The following is a 17,536-nucleotide window of genomic DNA, read 5'->3' on the forward strand; positions in this document are numbered from 1 at the left end:
TCGCCATACACGCACGAACAGTTCGCGCAAATGTTCGCCAAAAATTAAAATATTTTGATTTTTGGCAAACATTTGCGCGAACTGGCAAACACCACCATACACGACAGAAAAGGTCGCAGAAACATGACATAACGGGAATGTTCGCGGAAATGTTCGTGTCGTGTATTTGGCGCTTTAGGACCTAAGCACGTTAATAATAATCGAATCGGGTGAAAAAATTAGTACCTAATGAACCACAGATCACAAAAAGTCGTCATTCCGGTCTTGTCTTTTCTCGCGAGCGATCGTACGGTGTCATCCTCGGCTCAACGTCAATTTTCGGGCTTTTTTGCGTTGAGTGGAAAATTAAAATAGGCCTCAAGGTTGGCTTTGGTGCTCCCCTCGGGCGTTTTGTCGGAGTTAGGAGATGCGATACCTCCCTGACCGGAGTTAGGGTGGTATTCTTGCATTCCTAACAGGAATCAAAACATCGAAAAAACGTGGCGTCTATGGAAAACAATATAAATTTTGTAATCCACTGAAATGTGGAAGTGTCGGTTGCTATACGAAAATGATTGCGTACCAACCTTAATAGTGGCGTTGCTACTGCCATCTATTGAGGAATAGAATAGCAAGCCAACCTAATATAAACGCACGCAAGTAATTTTCTGTCAAAAATGTCTCATGCACATACAACTTGTATGAGAGCAACTCAAATTGAATTTGTGCGTGAAAAACTAACTCGATTTCCAATTTTTGTTCTGCGTGACATTTAGATTTGACGTTTTCACACATGCTTTACATTGTTGCAACGCATGCTTATTTGGGTTCCCTGCAAAAATCGTGTGACCAAAAACGCACACAAACACACGAATTTTTGACAGGGGTGACGATTTGGAATGAAAAATTCTTCAAATGAAATAGCATGTTGACAAATTTAGCTTTCCCACAATGTATCGTGCTCTCTCGCACCTATTATTTTTATAGGGATAGCAAAATACGTAATTTTTGCGTGCAAAAAAATTCGCCATTTCTAATTCAGCAGAGACAGCAAAACATTTGGTGGTCGAAAATTTTTTCAATTTTGAGAGTTTTAAATGGAATATCTCCGGAAATATTTAAAATTAACAGGGAGTTCTCCAGATCACATATATATATATATTTTAAAGCTCGCAAACTTATAATTTAAAAGTAATTTGGTGGTAAAGTTTGCAAATTTCTATACAAATTTTATATGTGTATACGTATATATATGTGGCAGCACAGCTTTGTAATGTCACCAATAAAATATATGTATATATATATATATGTGCATGTTGCTACAAAAGCGCGATTGATTTAATAAAAACATTTATAATAAGTGAAAACAATGCAAAAATGAAATGTGAAATATACTAAAATGCAATTTAAGTTTATCGTTGCCAATTTATATAGATATGTATGTGGATTAAGGTATTGAAAGATGTGTAAATTGTAATTTAAAGTTCTATAGAAATTTGTTAAATTTTCAAATTTTAACAACAAATAACTTTTAAATTATAAGTTTGCGCACTTTAAAATATATATATTTGTGATCGGGAGAACTCCCTCTTTCATTTGATACCAAGTTTTACCCCGAACTCGGGGGTGCTATTCTAAAATTTTCCCAAAGTCTTTAATATACAATGATTTTTGCTGTTTATTTCGACAAAAATTTTTGATTTGATTTTTGTGCTCATCGAAAGAATTCACAATTATATAGCACCATGCCGCGAATAATGATAAAAGGTGGTGTGTGGAGAAACACTGAGGTAAGCATTTGACGCGACTGGTTACTCTTGGCCGTTTATTAACTAAATTGATAACTTTCAGGATGAAATCCTCAAAGTAGCTGTAATGAAATATGGCAAAAACCAGTGGTCACGTATTGTATCACTGCTGCATCGCAAATCTGCCAAGCAATGTAAGGCACGCTGGTACGAATGGCTTGATCCTAACTTTAAGAAGACAGAATGGTCACGCGAGGAGGATGAAAAGTTTTTGCATTTTGCCTAATTAATGCCAACACAATGGCGTACAATTGCGCCGATTATTTTAGAGGGTTAACTGGCACCAATTGTTCACACCAAATTGTTAGGTACAGGATTCGCCACGGGTAGGTGAGGTTGGCAATCACAACCCCTTGAATCATTTTGGTCGGCAGGTATGCCGCGGATATATTCTTGGCACTTGTTATTGATGGCTTTTATGATGCCACCAACACAACCTGGACAGACGCCAATGCTCAGTCAACCACCCAAGCCGTGTCAACCCCCAATACCCGGACACGTCCGGACGTCCTGGTTATAATGTATGCTAATACAACTAATAATTTACAAATTTGCTGATGATTATTTTTGTGTTATTTTCTTTAGCAACCACCTGCACCTGTTACTGGTAAATATCAACAGCCGCAACAGTATGATCAAGCCCAACGCCGTTTCGATCCGGATCAGATGCCAAATCCGATAAGCGTTATCATTGAAAATCAAAATAGCGCTGGTGGTGCTTTTATTACTAATGCTCAGGGTTTATTACCACCATTGGTGACCACAAAATATGTGGAAGAAGATCAGGGTAACTCCTCGCCACGTTACGTTAGGTATCGATAATCGAAATTAATGTTTTGTTTGGCAATTACATTGATCTTTCTTCTTTGCAGGTCGTCTTTGTATTGCATACATGCAACAGCTGATTTATTAAAGACAACAGCTTTGTCCATTACACTTACCGCCTCACCAATGGCACGAACGGTTGAGGGTGAATATGAGCCACCCATTGTAAATTTTGGTGAATTGGGTGTAATTAGATCTAATAGTTGCAAGGCTCAATAGCAACTTGTAGATGCTGGTCGTCGTTTCCAATGTCTAATGTGTAAAGTAACAAGAGATGGTAAAAAAAATCTTTCACTTTTACTTGTGTTCATTGATCCATATTTTTTCTCAACAGTGCCAATTGCATATTTCCAACATTTGGGCCATACCGGACAGCGTGTCGATAAATATGAACGTCCGGAACTTGTATTGGGTACATGAGTATTTGTGTAATAAATGCTTGGGTACCGATAGCTCTCATGGTAAACCTCAACTCATATCCACATCAATGCCTCGCATTCAATTGGGTTCACGTAGTATGGACAAGCATATTGTTGATTCCAGTGGTAAGGCCACAATTTCAAATGATGGGGCAACCATTATGAAACTATTGGATATTGTGAATCCAGCCGTAAAACTCTAGTAGACATCGCCAAATTTCAAAATGCTGAGGTAAGTTTTTTGTTATATTAGAATGTGTAGAATAAAAATGTTTCTCTTATCAGGTCGGCGATGGCACCACTTCAGTAGTACTTTAAGCAGGTGAAATCTTAAAACAAGTTAAACCATATGTTGAGGAAGGCGTGCATGCACGTATCATCATTAAAGCTATTCGTAAAGCATTATAATTATGCATGACCAAAATATGACATGGCTGTACATGTGGAAGCGCCAATCAAAGGAACAACAAAGTGCTTTATTGGAAAAATGCTCTGCCACAGCAATGTCCTCCAATGTCCAAGAGTATCAGAAAATTGTTAATGCTGAATGGCGTCTCCTGTACAATAAAATAGGTAAGTAAGGCGCCAATGTTGTGTTTTCTAAACTACCAATTGGTGATGTTGGTACACAGTATTTTGCAGATCGTGAAATGTTCTGTTAATGTACCAGAAGAAGATTTGAAACGTACAATGAAAGCTTGTGGTGGAGCTGTTATGGCTACAGCTAATGATATTAATTCAAGTGTTTTGGGTCAATGTGATTACTTTGAAGAACGTCAAGTTGGTGGTGAACATTTCAACATTTTCCAAGGTTTGATAGTGGGTTTGACATTAACTTCATTTTTATAGTTTATAATTATTTAAAGGTTGCGTTAATGCTAGAACATATACATTGATTTTACGTGGCGGTGCCGAACAATTTTTGAAAGAAACTGAGCTTCGTTACATGATGCTATAATGATTGTGCGGCGTACAATTAAACATGATTCTGTTGTTGCTGGTAAGTCAAAATACAAATTGAAAAAAATTTCTAATCTTAAATTGTTAAGTAAAATTATGAAAAGATTGTGTCCCACTCCGGAAGAAAAAACTATAAAATTTGTGTCAGTGAAATGATAATTATTGCTTTTGGTTGTTATTTTGAGGCATCGTCATCGAGTTCCTTCTGATCGTATATGCCGGTTCTTTTGCATTCTTTTACATGCATAAAGTGCCGTTTAAGCCTTCCTTACCCTCTCCTCCACGTTGAGCTTCCATGACAGCTTACTGTCTAGGATCATTCCTAGATATTTTGTGCAAGGTTTCCCCGTAGGGGCGCCTCCTAACTTAGGCCTGGTCCAATTAGGGACCTTGTACCTCTTTGTAAACAAGACCATATGCAACGTCATCTGCGTAAACCGTAAGTTTTTCTGGTCCCTCGTAGAATCCACTAAGCAGTTGGTTAATGACCAGCGTCCACAGCAGAGGTGATAGCACCCGGAGTGCCCCTGTCCACTAATTTCGTGGCCGCGTACAATCCCCATTGCGATGTAATCTTACTGCAGTTTAACATGCAGTCGATCCATCTGGGTAAGGCTGGATGTACTTTAACGTAATTAAGACCATCAATAATCGCCCATTTAGAAAGCCCCGGCAATGCTTAAGAATACTTCCAGAGCATATTCCTTATATTCCAGGGCTTTTTCTATGCTTGTTACCACCCTATGCAATGCGCTGTCTACTGACTTGCCTTTGGTGTACGCCTGTTGTGTTGTGGAGAGCAGCTTTTCATCCACGTTGGACTTTATGTACACATCTATCAGCCTCTCAAAGGTTTTGAGCAGAAATTATGGGTCTATAATATTTGGGATACACGTGACCGATCTTCCCCGCCTTTGGTAGGAAAGCTACACGAGCAGTTCTCCAAGAGTGCGGTACATGATTCAGTTTATGCACCCATCGAATATTATTTTAAGCCATCCCACGACCGCCCTACTTTAAACTTGTAGCATGGCCGGACATGTACCATCTGAGCCCGGCGATTTCACCACCACTACGAGGTCCTCAGTAGTGTAATTAGGCAGCATATATGAATGCAGCTGTTTCCTTACCATTACTACAGCTCGCACCCGTCCTTCCGTTTGCGCATAGTAAACGCCAAATCCGCGCGCGCTAAGTCCAGAACCCTTTCCTCCCGATGGAAGCCACGGCTCCTGGATCAGCGCGTTAGGAGGAGGGGTTCGCTCGACGCCACTTTACTGTGTTGGAGGTTTATCTGTATGACTCGCAGTACCAATGGGCTGCTTGTCCCCCTCCAGCACCTTCATCGTGACGTCGTCGTCCTCCTCTAGCCCTTTTGGTTTAGAGTGTTCGAAGCCCCCTTCAGCCTCTTGTACCTGTTGTGCCGGGTGTTCCTCTATGCGACTCACAGCACCATCTGGCTTTTGGTCCCCTTCTAACACATTCGGGGTGACGTGGGCTACCTCCACCTGTCTTTTTTCCCTTAGGCTTTTGAGGTCCTTTTCGACGTCCACCGTGTTCGGACTTTAATACCCGCGACTTCTTTTCCTGAGTCGCATATACATTTTGCCTGTACCTAAGGACATTTTTCCAAGCTGCGCGTACAATATATCCTCCGCCTGCTTGTTTATTTGGAAGATGTATAACTAACCTTCGTCCGTAGGCCGAGATACAGTAAGGACCTTCGAATCCTGTGTCGGTATGTTCGGATTCTGATTTTGCAAAAGTCGCAGTGTATCCTCCGACTTCATCACGCATGGTATCCATACCTTAACTTTTATTACCTTGGGGATTTGCGCTTTATCCACCATCTCAAAACGAGCGTTCGTGCCCTGCCTTTGGAGGTTTGGAACCACTTCCTCCAGCCATTGCAAGCTCGCGATGTTGTCGCACGCTATCATCTTCATACCATTATACCATCCCCCGAATCAAAGATTGGAAGGAGCTTACTTGGTTATTCCCGCATCATCTTAACTTACTTACTTAATTGGCGCTTAACCGTCTAACGGTTATGGCCGTCCAACAAGGCGCGCCAGTCGCTCCTTCGCTCCGCCAACCGGCGCCAATTGGTCACACCAAGGGAGTTTAAATCGTTTTCCACCTGGTCCTTCCAACGGAGTGGGGGCCGCCCTCTACCTCTGCTTCCATAGGCGGGTTCCGATAGAAACACTTTCTTGGCCGGAGCATCATCTTTCATTCGCATAACATGGCCTAGCCAGCGCAGCCGCTGCGTTTTAATTCGCTGGACTATGTTGATGTCTGCGTATAGCTCGTACAGCTCATCATTAAATCTTCTTCGGTACTCGCCATCGCCAACGCGTAGAGGTCCATAAATCTTTCGAAGAACTTTTCTCTCGAACACTCCCAAAGCCGCTTCATCTGCTGTTGTCATGGTCCATGCTTCTGCCCCATATAGCAGGACGGGTACGATAAGTGACTTGTAGAGTATGATTTTCGTTCGCCGCTAGAGGACTTTACTTTTCAATTGCCTACCTAGTCCAAAGTAGCATTTATTGGCAAGATTGATTCTTCGCTGGATTTCAGCGCTGATGTTGTTGCTAGTGTTGATGCTGGTTCCCAAATAAACGAAGTCTTTTACTATTTCGAAATTATGGCTGCCAACAGTAGCGTGGTTGCCAAGGCGCATATGCGCTGACTCTTTGCTCGATGACAGCAGGTACTTCGTTTTGTCCTCATTCACCATCAAACCCATCTTTACCGCTTCTTTTTCCAGCTTGGAGTAAGCAGAACTAACAGCGCGGGTGTTTAGGCCGATGATATCAATGTCATCAGCATATGCCAGTAATTGCACGCTTTTATAGTATATTGTTCCAGTGCGGTTAAGTTCTGCAGCTAGTATAATTTTCTCCAGCATCAAATTAAAGAAATCGCACGATAGGGGGTCACCCTGTCTGAAACCTCGTTTAGTTTCGAACGGCTCGGAGAGGTCCTTCCCAATTCTGACTGAGCTGATGGTGTTGCTCAACGTCATTTTGCACAGCCGTATAAGTTTTGCGGGGAAACCAAATTCAGACATAGCGGCATATAGGCAGCTCCTTTTCGTGCTGTCGAAGGCGGCTTTAAAGTCGACGAAGAGGTGATGTGTGTCGATTCTCTTTTCACGGGGCTTTTCCAAGATTTGGCGCAATGTGAAAATCTGGTCGATGGTAGATTTACCAGGTCTGAAGCCGCACTGATAAGGTCCAATCAGCCGGTTTACGGTGGGCTTCAATCTTTCGCACAATACACTTGAAAGGACCTTATATGCGATATTAAGAAGGCTGATTCCACGATAGTTTGTGCATTTTGCAGTATCCCCCTTCTTGTAGACTGGGCAAAGAACACTTAGATTCCAACTGTCGGGCATGCTTTCGTCCGTCCATATTTTGCTAAGAAGCTGCTGCATGCGCCTTACCAACTCCTCGCCGCCGAACTTGAATAGCTCCGCAGGCAATCCATCAGCGCCCACGGCCTTGTTGTTTTTCAATCTGGTTATTGCTATTCTAACTTCGTCATAATCGGGCGGGGGGACATATATTCCATCATCATCGATTGCGGGATCGGGTTCTTCATCTCTGCGCGGTGAATTGCTGCCTCCATTTAGGAGAGCAGAGAAGTGTTCCCTCCATAATCTAAGCACTCTCTGGACATCAGTTACAAGGTCGCCGTTTTCATTCCTACAGGAGTTTGCCCCGGTCTTAAAACCTTCCGTCTGTCGCCGTATTTTTTGGTAGAATTTTCGGGCGTTATTCCTGGTGGCTAGCAGCTCAAGCTCCTCGCACTCACGCCTTTCTGCTTCTGCTTTTTTCTTCCTGAAAAGGCGTCTCGCTTCCCTTTTCAACTCACGATAGCTCGCTTTTAACGTAGCCCTGTAGGCAGCGTCTTTTCTTTCGGTTGCAACGCGGCATTCTTCATCATACCAGTTGTTTTTTCGTGGCCGCAGGTAACCAATTTTTTCCTCGGCGGCAGTATGAAGTGCTTTGGAGATATGCTCCCACTGCTCCTGTATTCCTTCAGGATGAGTTGTGCCCTCAGAGAGCAGGTGTGAGAGTCGAGTTGCGAAATCATTGGCAGTCTGTTGTGATTGAAGCTTTTCGACGTCTAGCTTTCCTTGTGTTTTTTGTTCCTTGTTTTTAGCCGCGTTGAGGCGGGTGCGTATTTTGGCTGCAACGAGATAATGGTCCGAATCGATGTTAGGTCCTCGGATCGTTCGCACATCTAAAACACTGGAGGCATGCCGTCCGTCTATCACAACGTGATCGATCTGATTGCGAGTATTTCGATCAGGAGACAGCCATGTAGCTTGATGTACCTTTTTATGCATGAACCTCTTGCTTGATATGACCATGGGGGGCCAAAAACACCTTCTTTGCCCACCCTGGCGTTAAAGTCGCCAAGCACGACTTTTATATCATGATGGGGGCAGCGCTCGTATGTGCGTTCTAATTGTTCATAAAAAGTGTCTTTCACCTCATCGTCTTTCTCCTCTGTCGACGCATGGGCGCAGATGAATGATATATTAAAAAATTTTGCTTTTATTCGAATAGCGGCGAGACGCTCGTCCACAGGCGTGAACGCCAGCACTTGGCGACAAAGTCTGTCTCCCACCACGAATCCGACGCCGAAACTGCGCTTATTCGCATGGCCACTCCAATATATGTCACAATTTTTGATCTTCTTTCTTCCTTGCTTCGTCCAACGCATTTCTTGGATGGCGGTGATGTCAGATTTTGCTTTGACGAGGACATCAACCAGCCGGGCATCTGCACCAATCCCATTCAGGGAGCGGACGTTCCAGGTGCATGCCCTCAATTCATTGTCCTTCAAACGTTTGCCATGGTCGTCATCAATAGAGAGTGTATTTATCCGAGGCTTGTTGTTATATTTCATTGGAGTATGGTTTTACGTGGCAGGTCCCAAGCCCAGCGCACAACCCGCTCAGCGGGGGTGAAAATATTACTTGGCACGTTTATATAGCGAGCCGCTTGCTCCAAGACAGACGCCCGCTTGCAGCCGCACCTAGAGGTGTACAGATGCTGCCGATGAAATCTCCCCCGGCTAGCCCTTAAACCGATTATGTCAGAGTGGCCTAGCCAGGTTGTCGCCTTCTCACATTAGCTCACCGCTAACCGGGTGTTTAGCAGCTACCCAGAGGATACTTGGCCGCAAGCGACCGGCAGTAGTGAGCTGCTTGAACCGCATGCAAAAGAATCGCTCTGGCCATTCCCAGGTGAATGGCGGTCAGAAGCTTTCCCCACTTTCGTGGACTTCTACACACGGCCCCACCCTCCCGCATCATCTTAAGCATTAAGCTAATAAGCTCCTTTTCTACAGATCTAGAGATCGGCTAAGACCTCACACCAACGACGATTTTCGTTACAATTGCTAGTGCATGCTCTCCAAGATATAGATCCTGATCGAAAGTCACACCCAAAATTTTAGGGTGTAAGACAGTCGGTAGGGTAATGCCATATGGTCGACATTTGGCGCGGTCATGTTTTAAATAAGGTCACCGATGATTTGGTTGGTGACAATATCAGGTTTCGCGAGGCGACAAAACTGGAGAGATTGGGGAGATAGCTGTTTATTTTATTACAAAGCTCATCGATGTAGGAAACAATAGCATAGGCGTAGAAGCAATAGTGACTCCTGGTGGTAAAGGTAGCTATTGATATGTAGAAGTTAAGCAGAAGTTTGAATATGAGTTTTTTAAGTTATAGCAAAAAAAGCGTTGAGGATTTTTAATATCTTACCAGGTACCTTCGTACATGTTTCTAAGAATGAAGAATAAAACCTATTCAAATTAAATTTTCACCAGGACAAAGCCGCTGAGACTTCGCTATACTTTAACATACAATACGTTACCCCATTTTAGCACAACTATCATTTTTTGATTTTATTAAATTTTATAAAATGTTTCTTCCTCTACAGTTCTATTTCGGTATGGGATGGTAAACATGGCTTTCGCATTTTCTCCATCAATAACTGTGAAAAGGTGGAAGAAATCTATGCATGTAAATCTCACATATTATCTTGGTCGAGCGTTTCTTCAATAGCTCTCTAGTGGTGATGGTGACAGCAGGGAAACCCAACTGTTTACAAATGTTACACTTCAAAAAGAATCAAAATATCTGCTATTACGTCTACGGCTCAAATACCCACAGTATATGAATGAATCGATTGCACCTAATTGTCTGCCTAACGGATAGTATACATATTCATCAAATCGAAAATATTGCACCAAACGAACTGGGTCTGAATACTGAAACAGTACACATATTCAAAATCGATGAGGAGGCTGTGATGATGGTATAGGGTGAGTTGTTGAATAACATACGAAAACCACTTTAACCCATCTATATATTTGCATTACAGCTAAAGCGTTACAAACAGCAAAAATTGCTGGCGCCATGCAATTGGAAAAGGGAGTGAAGCTTTCATCACACCGTACGGATGGTGTAAAGTTAGAAACTGCTGTTGTAACAGCTGCCACCGACACAACGGTCATCTCTACTTCGCCGAGTAGCGGCTCGTCCGACTATCTATCGAAGACAGTATAATCATATCTTTTGCCAACACAGGTTAGCGATGTGCATGCACAGGAAATGATTTCAATTGGAAAACAAAAATCAATTAAGAGAGTTGATTTATTATTAAAGTATTTACTTTTCTTTATATCAACAGTATTAATTTAAGTTGCAATATCACGTACATATATAATAAGGGATGTGATACGATTGCTGTCGGAATTAGATTTGAAACCAATCAATACTCCTGCTATGGGTTGTAGAATTGTTGTTTGAATAATTAGATTTACAACAATAATAAGTCTGACTTAATTACAAGTCGTACATTTTTAAGTTCATCAATTATGACAGCAATCGGATTCCACGACAACTTTGAATATTATTGATCTGAAAAAAGAGTAAACCTAATCTGAATTTCTACTAAGCTTTCAGTTGTAGATTATTCAAATAATTGGAGTTTTTTCTAAAGCTTAAAATTATTTTCTACTCGCTTAGAAAAGATTTCAATTGGAAAACAAAAACAAATTAAGAGAGTTTATGTTATTATTAAAGTACTTACTTTTCTTTATATCAATTGTATTAATTTAAGTTGCAATATCACGTACATATAAAATAAGGGATGTGATACGATTGCTGACGGAATTAGATTTGAAACCAATCAATACTCCTGCTATGGGTTGCAGAATTATTGCTTGGATGATTAGATTTAGAACAATTATAAGTCTGACTCAATTACTAGTCGTACATTTTTAAGTTCATCAATTACGACAGCAATCGGATTCCACGACACCTTTGAATATTCTTGATCTGAAAAAAAGAGTAAATCTAATCTGAATTTCTAATTAGCTTTTAGTTGTAGATTTAAATTGATTCAAATAATTGGAGTTTTTTCTAAAGCTCAAAATTATTTTCTGTTCGCTTGGAAAAGATTTCAATTGGAAAACGAAAACCAATAAGGCGAGTTTGTTTACTATTAAAATAATTACTTTTCTTTATATCAACTGTATTAATTTAAGTTGCAATTTCATGTGCATATATAATAAGGGATGTCGTAATACGATTGCTGTCGGAATTAGATTTGAAACCAATCAATACTCCTGCTAAGGGTTGCAGAATTATTGCTTGAATGATTAGATTTAGAACAATAATAAGTCTGACTCAATTACTAGTCGTACATTTTTAAATTCATCAATTACGACAGCAATCGGATTCTACGACACCTTTGAATATTCATGATCTGAAAAAAGAGTAAACCTAATCTGAATTTCTACTAAGCTTTAAGTTGTAGATTATTCAAATCATTGGAGTTTTTTCTAAAGCTTAATATTATTTTTTTGCTCGCTTAGAAGAGATTGGAAAACAAAAACCAATTAAGCGAGTTTATTTATTATTAAAGTTCTTCTGTTTTATATGAACTGGATTAATATAAGTTCCAATTTCATGTACATATATAATAATATTGCAAATAATAAATATTAAAAATTCAATTTTTTTGGTTCATATTTTATTCATATGGCTGCTCCAGGTAAAGTAAATCTGCAGGTAAAATTCACGTTATATAAATGGTAAAACCGCAGTAAAATTGATTGTCAAATGGCTCGAAAATGTAGAGTGAAATGACGGAAAAATGACCGCCATTTGACGAGCATTGTGACGTGTGTGAGTAGCACAGTGCTATGCTCACATCCTATAAGTGGGAGCGGAATGCACGATCACATTAATAGGAACGAAACGGAAAATTTGGTCACAAAAGTTAATCACGCCCATGCAAACGTGACTATGAATATAACCGCTGCAGAAAGTCACAATGACCGTAAAATGACTAGTAAAATGACGTGGAGCGTTTTTGCAGGGTTAGGGCAAAAAACTCCGGTTGTTTGCGTGCGCTAAGAAAACGCAGTGCAGTTTTATTAGGTTGGCTTGTAAGAAGCTCGGTAAACGCAATCATTTAGTGTGAAAGTACGGCAACCTGCATTTAAGGTAACGAATGTGGCGAACACCCAATCAGGTGTTCGTTTCTACTTTGTAATTACTGACGTTGCCCTCTGTAGGCAAAATTATGTTAGGGATTGCAAGATTTTGATGGAAAAATAGAATTGTGTGGCAATGCTCGGGGAAAAAGAAGAAAAAGAGATTATTGTAAAGACAGAGCTTTTTGAAAACGTACGCAAATAAAGATAGCTCCTCGTATATTGTTCGGTAGAGCACTGAAAATATAAAAATAAAATATTTGAAATTACAATTTATACAAAGTTTTGTTGTTATATCGGCCTACTGATTTGTAAGATCGCGGGTTCGAATCGAGCTCAAGGCCTAAAATTAATTTTTTATCATTATTATTGTTTATTTATTTATTTATTTATTTATTTATTTATCAGTCTACAAATTAAACAATTATACAGACCAAATATACCGACATTTAAATCTCAGATGTAATACATGATATAAACAACATAAGCAGTCATCAATTTTAAAGTAATATTTAAACAGTATTGAACCAAACGCTTGACAATTTCAATTAAAGACTTAGAAGTAAGCAAAAGATAAAATGTTGTAAATGTGTTAAAATGTACTCATGAAGGAGCTAGTAAATAATAATTTATGAAATTGACAATAAAGCAAATTAATAGTAGATAAAATATATACAGAATAGAATTTATACAGAATTTCATTACATACATATAAAAATAATGATCACTACGCAATTTTGCAAACAAGTTTCAAGTAACTGGTAGTTCAAATTTGAAACAGAGGGTTGAACAGTATATCACGGTTTAGCGTTCTTTGCTTCATTTCGAATTACAAATTTAATGTTAAAAGATATTTTTTAATACCAAGAAACGAGTCGCAGACGTCTAAATTTTTACAGTTTTTATTAAAATCACGACATAAACAGTGAAGTGGTTCGTGCATTTCATAATTCGACCTGCATGTAGCTTCAAAAATTTATTGAAAATGTCTAGATGGCCTAATAGGAACGTTAAACTTAATTTCGCCAAGCAAAAATGGACTATTTATTGATCCTCTTATTAATTTAACAATAAATAAGACGCCAAGCATCTCCCTGCGGCTCTGCAATGTGGGCAGCTGTATTAGTTTTAACCGGCTGTAATAGGGGGGAAGATTTTTAGAAGGGTCCCATGGTAAGTCTTTTAAAGCGAAAAGCAAAAATTGTTTCTGGACCGATTCCAGCTTGTCAGAATGAACCTGATAACGCGGATTCCAAATTATTGAAGCATATTCCAAAGTAGGTCTGACCAATGATGTAAAAAGAGTTTTTATAACGTATGGGTCATTAAATTCTTTAGACCAGGCATGCTTAACCAACGAACCGATATCATTACGTTACGATAATTAACGTTAATAAACGAAAGAAAGTCATTTCGTTTCGTTTATTAACGTTAAGAACGTCAAATTAACGAAATGATTTTGTTTCGTTTTCTGCCATATCAAAACGAAATTAAATCGTTTATGTTGAATATTAATTTCAAACTATGCTGGCAAAGCTGATTGATGGCGGAGTCATTAAAGGTGAAAGAATTAGCCAATCTGATTGCAACTTTTCTCATGAATTTTGACAGTACGAACATTTCTCAAAGTATTTTTGACATTACCACCAACGAATTACACAAACAAATTACATGGAGTTTGTGTGTATGTCCGCACGCTGTTACCACCTTACGGCGTCACCATGGCTATAGCATTTCCAGCACAATTTAAACATAAAGTGTCACGTTTTTGTTAACGTTTTTAACCTTAACGAAAGCTTTTCGTTTCGGTTAAAAACGAGATACAATTAGCTTGATAATTTCTTTATAGATCATATTTCGAAGTGTTTTAACGGAAACGGTGGAAATTTTTTGATAAACGATTAGCTTAACGTCAAGGTGCATCCCTGCTTTAGAACAATGTTTAACATAAGCCAAAGTACCTGGATGAGTTATAGAGCGTTTTCTACAACTTTTGACCTTCAACAAAACTTGCGAAGGGTTCTTCAATTAAAGAATTGTTAACCGAACAATTTCGAATTAATAAATTGATTTATTGGAGTTCACTCTTCGATGGTTACAAAGTTAATAATCTTAAAAGCTAAAAACGAATTCAATGCTAGCAGAAAAAATATGTAGGAACATTCCATGGAAAAGCTCTGTTATATTACATTGACGATTACCGTAGAAAATCTCGTATGATTTCTTGAAATAGGTAAACAAAACAATAAGTGCGAAGAGACCAAAAACTATGCGTATTGTTATGTGTGCATATGTTACGGTCTGCTGCTGCGGTCTACGGCCATGATCCCCTTGGGAGCGTGTTCACGCGAACACACCTAGCGATGTGGTGAAAGGGGCGATAGAAAGAAAAATATCGAAAGGAAGGGAACAGACAGCGCGGCCATCACGGGAAAAAAAAAAAGAAAAAGAAGCCAGCACGTTTTTTGGATGAGTTGCGGAAAGAAAGAAAAGAAACCAGCACGTTTTTTTTAGCTGTGGCGGAAAAATTTGGTTGGAAGATCCTAACCTTATTTTTGTGAAGTTGGAAAATTTTTGGTTCCCACTAGCGTTGGGATCGGTTGTGGGCAGGCGGCTATAATTGGTGAGATTAGCTTGCACAACCAAGGTAATACCAGCGAATGAGCAACGTGGAAATAACTATGGGCGTAGATGGTTGCATCGAGGTTGAAAGACAAAACCATATCTAAACGTGAAACTGCCATCAGCTCAAGGCACCTAAATTCCTTACGCCAAAAGTGCTAATAGTTTCGTCGAAATATGAATTTAAATGCACTAAGGCTGGAGAGCAGCAACCAAAACAGGAAATTTTAAATACTGTACATGCGCTCCATTTGAGAATATTAAACAACGTGAATTTGGGCGGTGTAAGAAAATTTGCGAAAGTCGAGAGGCAACAACAACAATAGAAAGACAAAGAAAAGGGTTTTCCACCACACTTAAAAATCGGGAACCTCAAGCGCCACCAACCGCCACCAACAGCACCACTACCGCGCGCTAAGGCCGCATGCTACCATAAAGCACCAACAACTGCCACCCAAGCACTGGCGCGCTACCACCACAAGCGCAAAATTCACGCTCTATCACCGCAAAAGGGCGCTACCCCCTTCGACCGCGCCAACCACGCGCGCAACTACCACGGGACTCCGCCAAACACACGCGCAACCACCACCAGACTTACAGAAGCCACCAGTTACAACAACAACAGCAGGGCCGCAATTACAGTGCTGCAACAATAGCGCCGACAACTACCAGATTCGACAACAACTACAGCCCTGCAGCAACAACGGCGCAATCACCTCACCAGCAACAACAAGAACAACGACATCATCAGGAAGCACGCCGGCAGAAGCCCACACTACAGCCTCTTACCGGCTAACTAAGTACCAGCATACCGGGTGAGTCGCTGCCAACGTAGTTAGAAACTAGTTATTAAGTTATGTAACACAATTACAAATTAAGCATTAATCGCATATAATGACGCATATACATGAGTCGACATAAAAGCGCCAAAGCGGCAATAATTGTATAAACAAAAAAAAAAGAAAACGCATAAACGAAACATAGCAAAAGTTTTTCAGATAACGAATCGAACAATGTTTTAGCATGCGCCTATGTACATATGTGTATATATATTTTATGAAGTATTGATACTCAGCTAAAACAAGCACTATTACAAAGAATCATACATACAAATATGTACCTGTAAGGGACTTTTAAAGGATTTATAAAACCAACAAAGGAAAACATAACTACCAATTACATAATGATGAAATTAATTAATGTACGTTGCATGTACTCAAAAAAAACCATATGCACACACATACATACTTGTACATAAATGTTGCATTGATATGTAAGAATGTTCATGCAAATTAAACCAAGAGAAGACATTAAATAACGCCTACAAATAACAGAATGTTGGCCCAATTATTTTCATTTTTTTTATATACCTATTAAATGTAGATTCATTTAACTTGCTGCTGCATTCTTAGCACTCTACACGATTAAAAAGAAAAACGCAACAGAAGCCAAAATAAAGCTACATGCATTTGAGTATAGATAGCCGGAAAAGGTGCATACAAAGTATGCAGTTTCAACCAGGAAACTCCAAATTTTATTAACAATATTATTTTCTCTTTTAAATAATCAAAGACATAACTAATGAACGGTGAAGTGTATGACCCACAAAACCAAATCAATAAGAAAAAAACGGGTCATAAGTATTAGTTTAAATTAGTTATGTGCTTGGTTGTTCCTATCTAGGTATGCATACAAATGTACTATGTACCTATGTCTGAATTTCTTTTTATATACCATACCTTATATCTCACCAAGATAATTGACCGACATTTGAGCGTTCGCATTGTTTTTTTTTTGGGATTGCGATAAACTTGAATGTGAGTAGGCCTGCTGCACAAATTTCATTTTTACATCCGAACCCCCTCCACGTAATTATATTTTTTTTTCTTTTCCAAGTTACGTATGTACGTATAGTATATGAAGAGGAATTCATAGTACAACTAAGCCTTGTTGCATCCTAATGCCACAGTTATTATAAGCCTGAAATTTGAATAAACAATACTACTAAGGAACATTTAATAGTACGTACCACCAAATAAGAATTTGGAAATTTTTCCTTGTTAATTTAATTATTCATGATTATATATATATACAATCTTCATTTTGCCTAATTCCACCGTACTATATATTATTTTTTTTGTTGTTGTTAAGGTAGTTAATAGCGAAACACAAAAAAAAGATGAATTATAAATAAATATTGTAATATAAATGGGAATGCTGGCATTCAATTTTATTTAGGAGGCACTTAGGGCATACAGGTAAGGGGCCACCGAAATTTAGGTGCGTCGGTGGCCATGGTTATTTGAGGGTGGGACTAAGCACCGGGCGTCGCAACAACACCCGCGGCGCCCCTCTGTGTATTCGGCCTTTTTATTTTCCTTTCAGTT

At 39.5% G+C, this 17,536-nt stretch overlaps 1 protein-coding gene across 6 annotated transcripts in view; it reads left to right on the forward strand.

The window, feature by feature from the left end:
• Positions 1-849: 849 nt before the first annotated feature.
• Positions 850-17,536, forward strand: part of LOC137234001 (protein transport protein Sec24C-like) — a 31,555-nt gene continuing 14,868 nt past the window's right edge. Inside the window, exons 1-10 of one of the 6 annotated variants that reach the window (XM_067757630.1) lie at positions 850-1,769; positions 1,831-2,308; positions 2,373-2,599; positions 2,660-2,889; positions 2,947-3,263; positions 3,317-3,604; positions 3,664-3,842; positions 3,898-4,031; positions 9,962-10,346; positions 10,406-10,636. In XM_067757630.1, the coding sequence (XP_067613731.1) occupies positions 2,454-2,599; positions 2,660-2,831 (318 nt within the window). In that variant the 5' untranslated portion in view covers positions 850-1,769; positions 1,831-2,308; positions 2,373-2,453 and the 3' untranslated portion in view covers positions 2,832-2,889; positions 2,947-3,263; positions 3,317-3,604; ... (2 more) ...; positions 9,962-10,346; positions 10,406-10,636. Of the gene's footprint in view, positions 1,770-1,830; positions 2,309-2,372; positions 2,600-2,659; positions 2,890-2,946; positions 3,264-3,316; positions 3,605-3,663; positions 3,843-3,897; positions 4,032-9,786; positions 9,806-9,961; positions 10,347-10,405; positions 10,637-17,536 lie in introns of those variants that run through there. The other 5 variants (XM_067757633.1, XM_067757631.1, XM_067757632.1 and 2 more) reach the window with 5 other exon arrangements.

Source organism: Eurosta solidaginis, chromosome 5 (assembly GCF_040869045.1).
Source record: "Eurosta solidaginis isolate ZX-2024a chromosome 5, ASM4086904v1, whole genome shotgun sequence".
NCBI classification, from domain to species: Eukaryota; Metazoa; Arthropoda; class Insecta; order Diptera; family Tephritidae; genus Eurosta; species Eurosta solidaginis.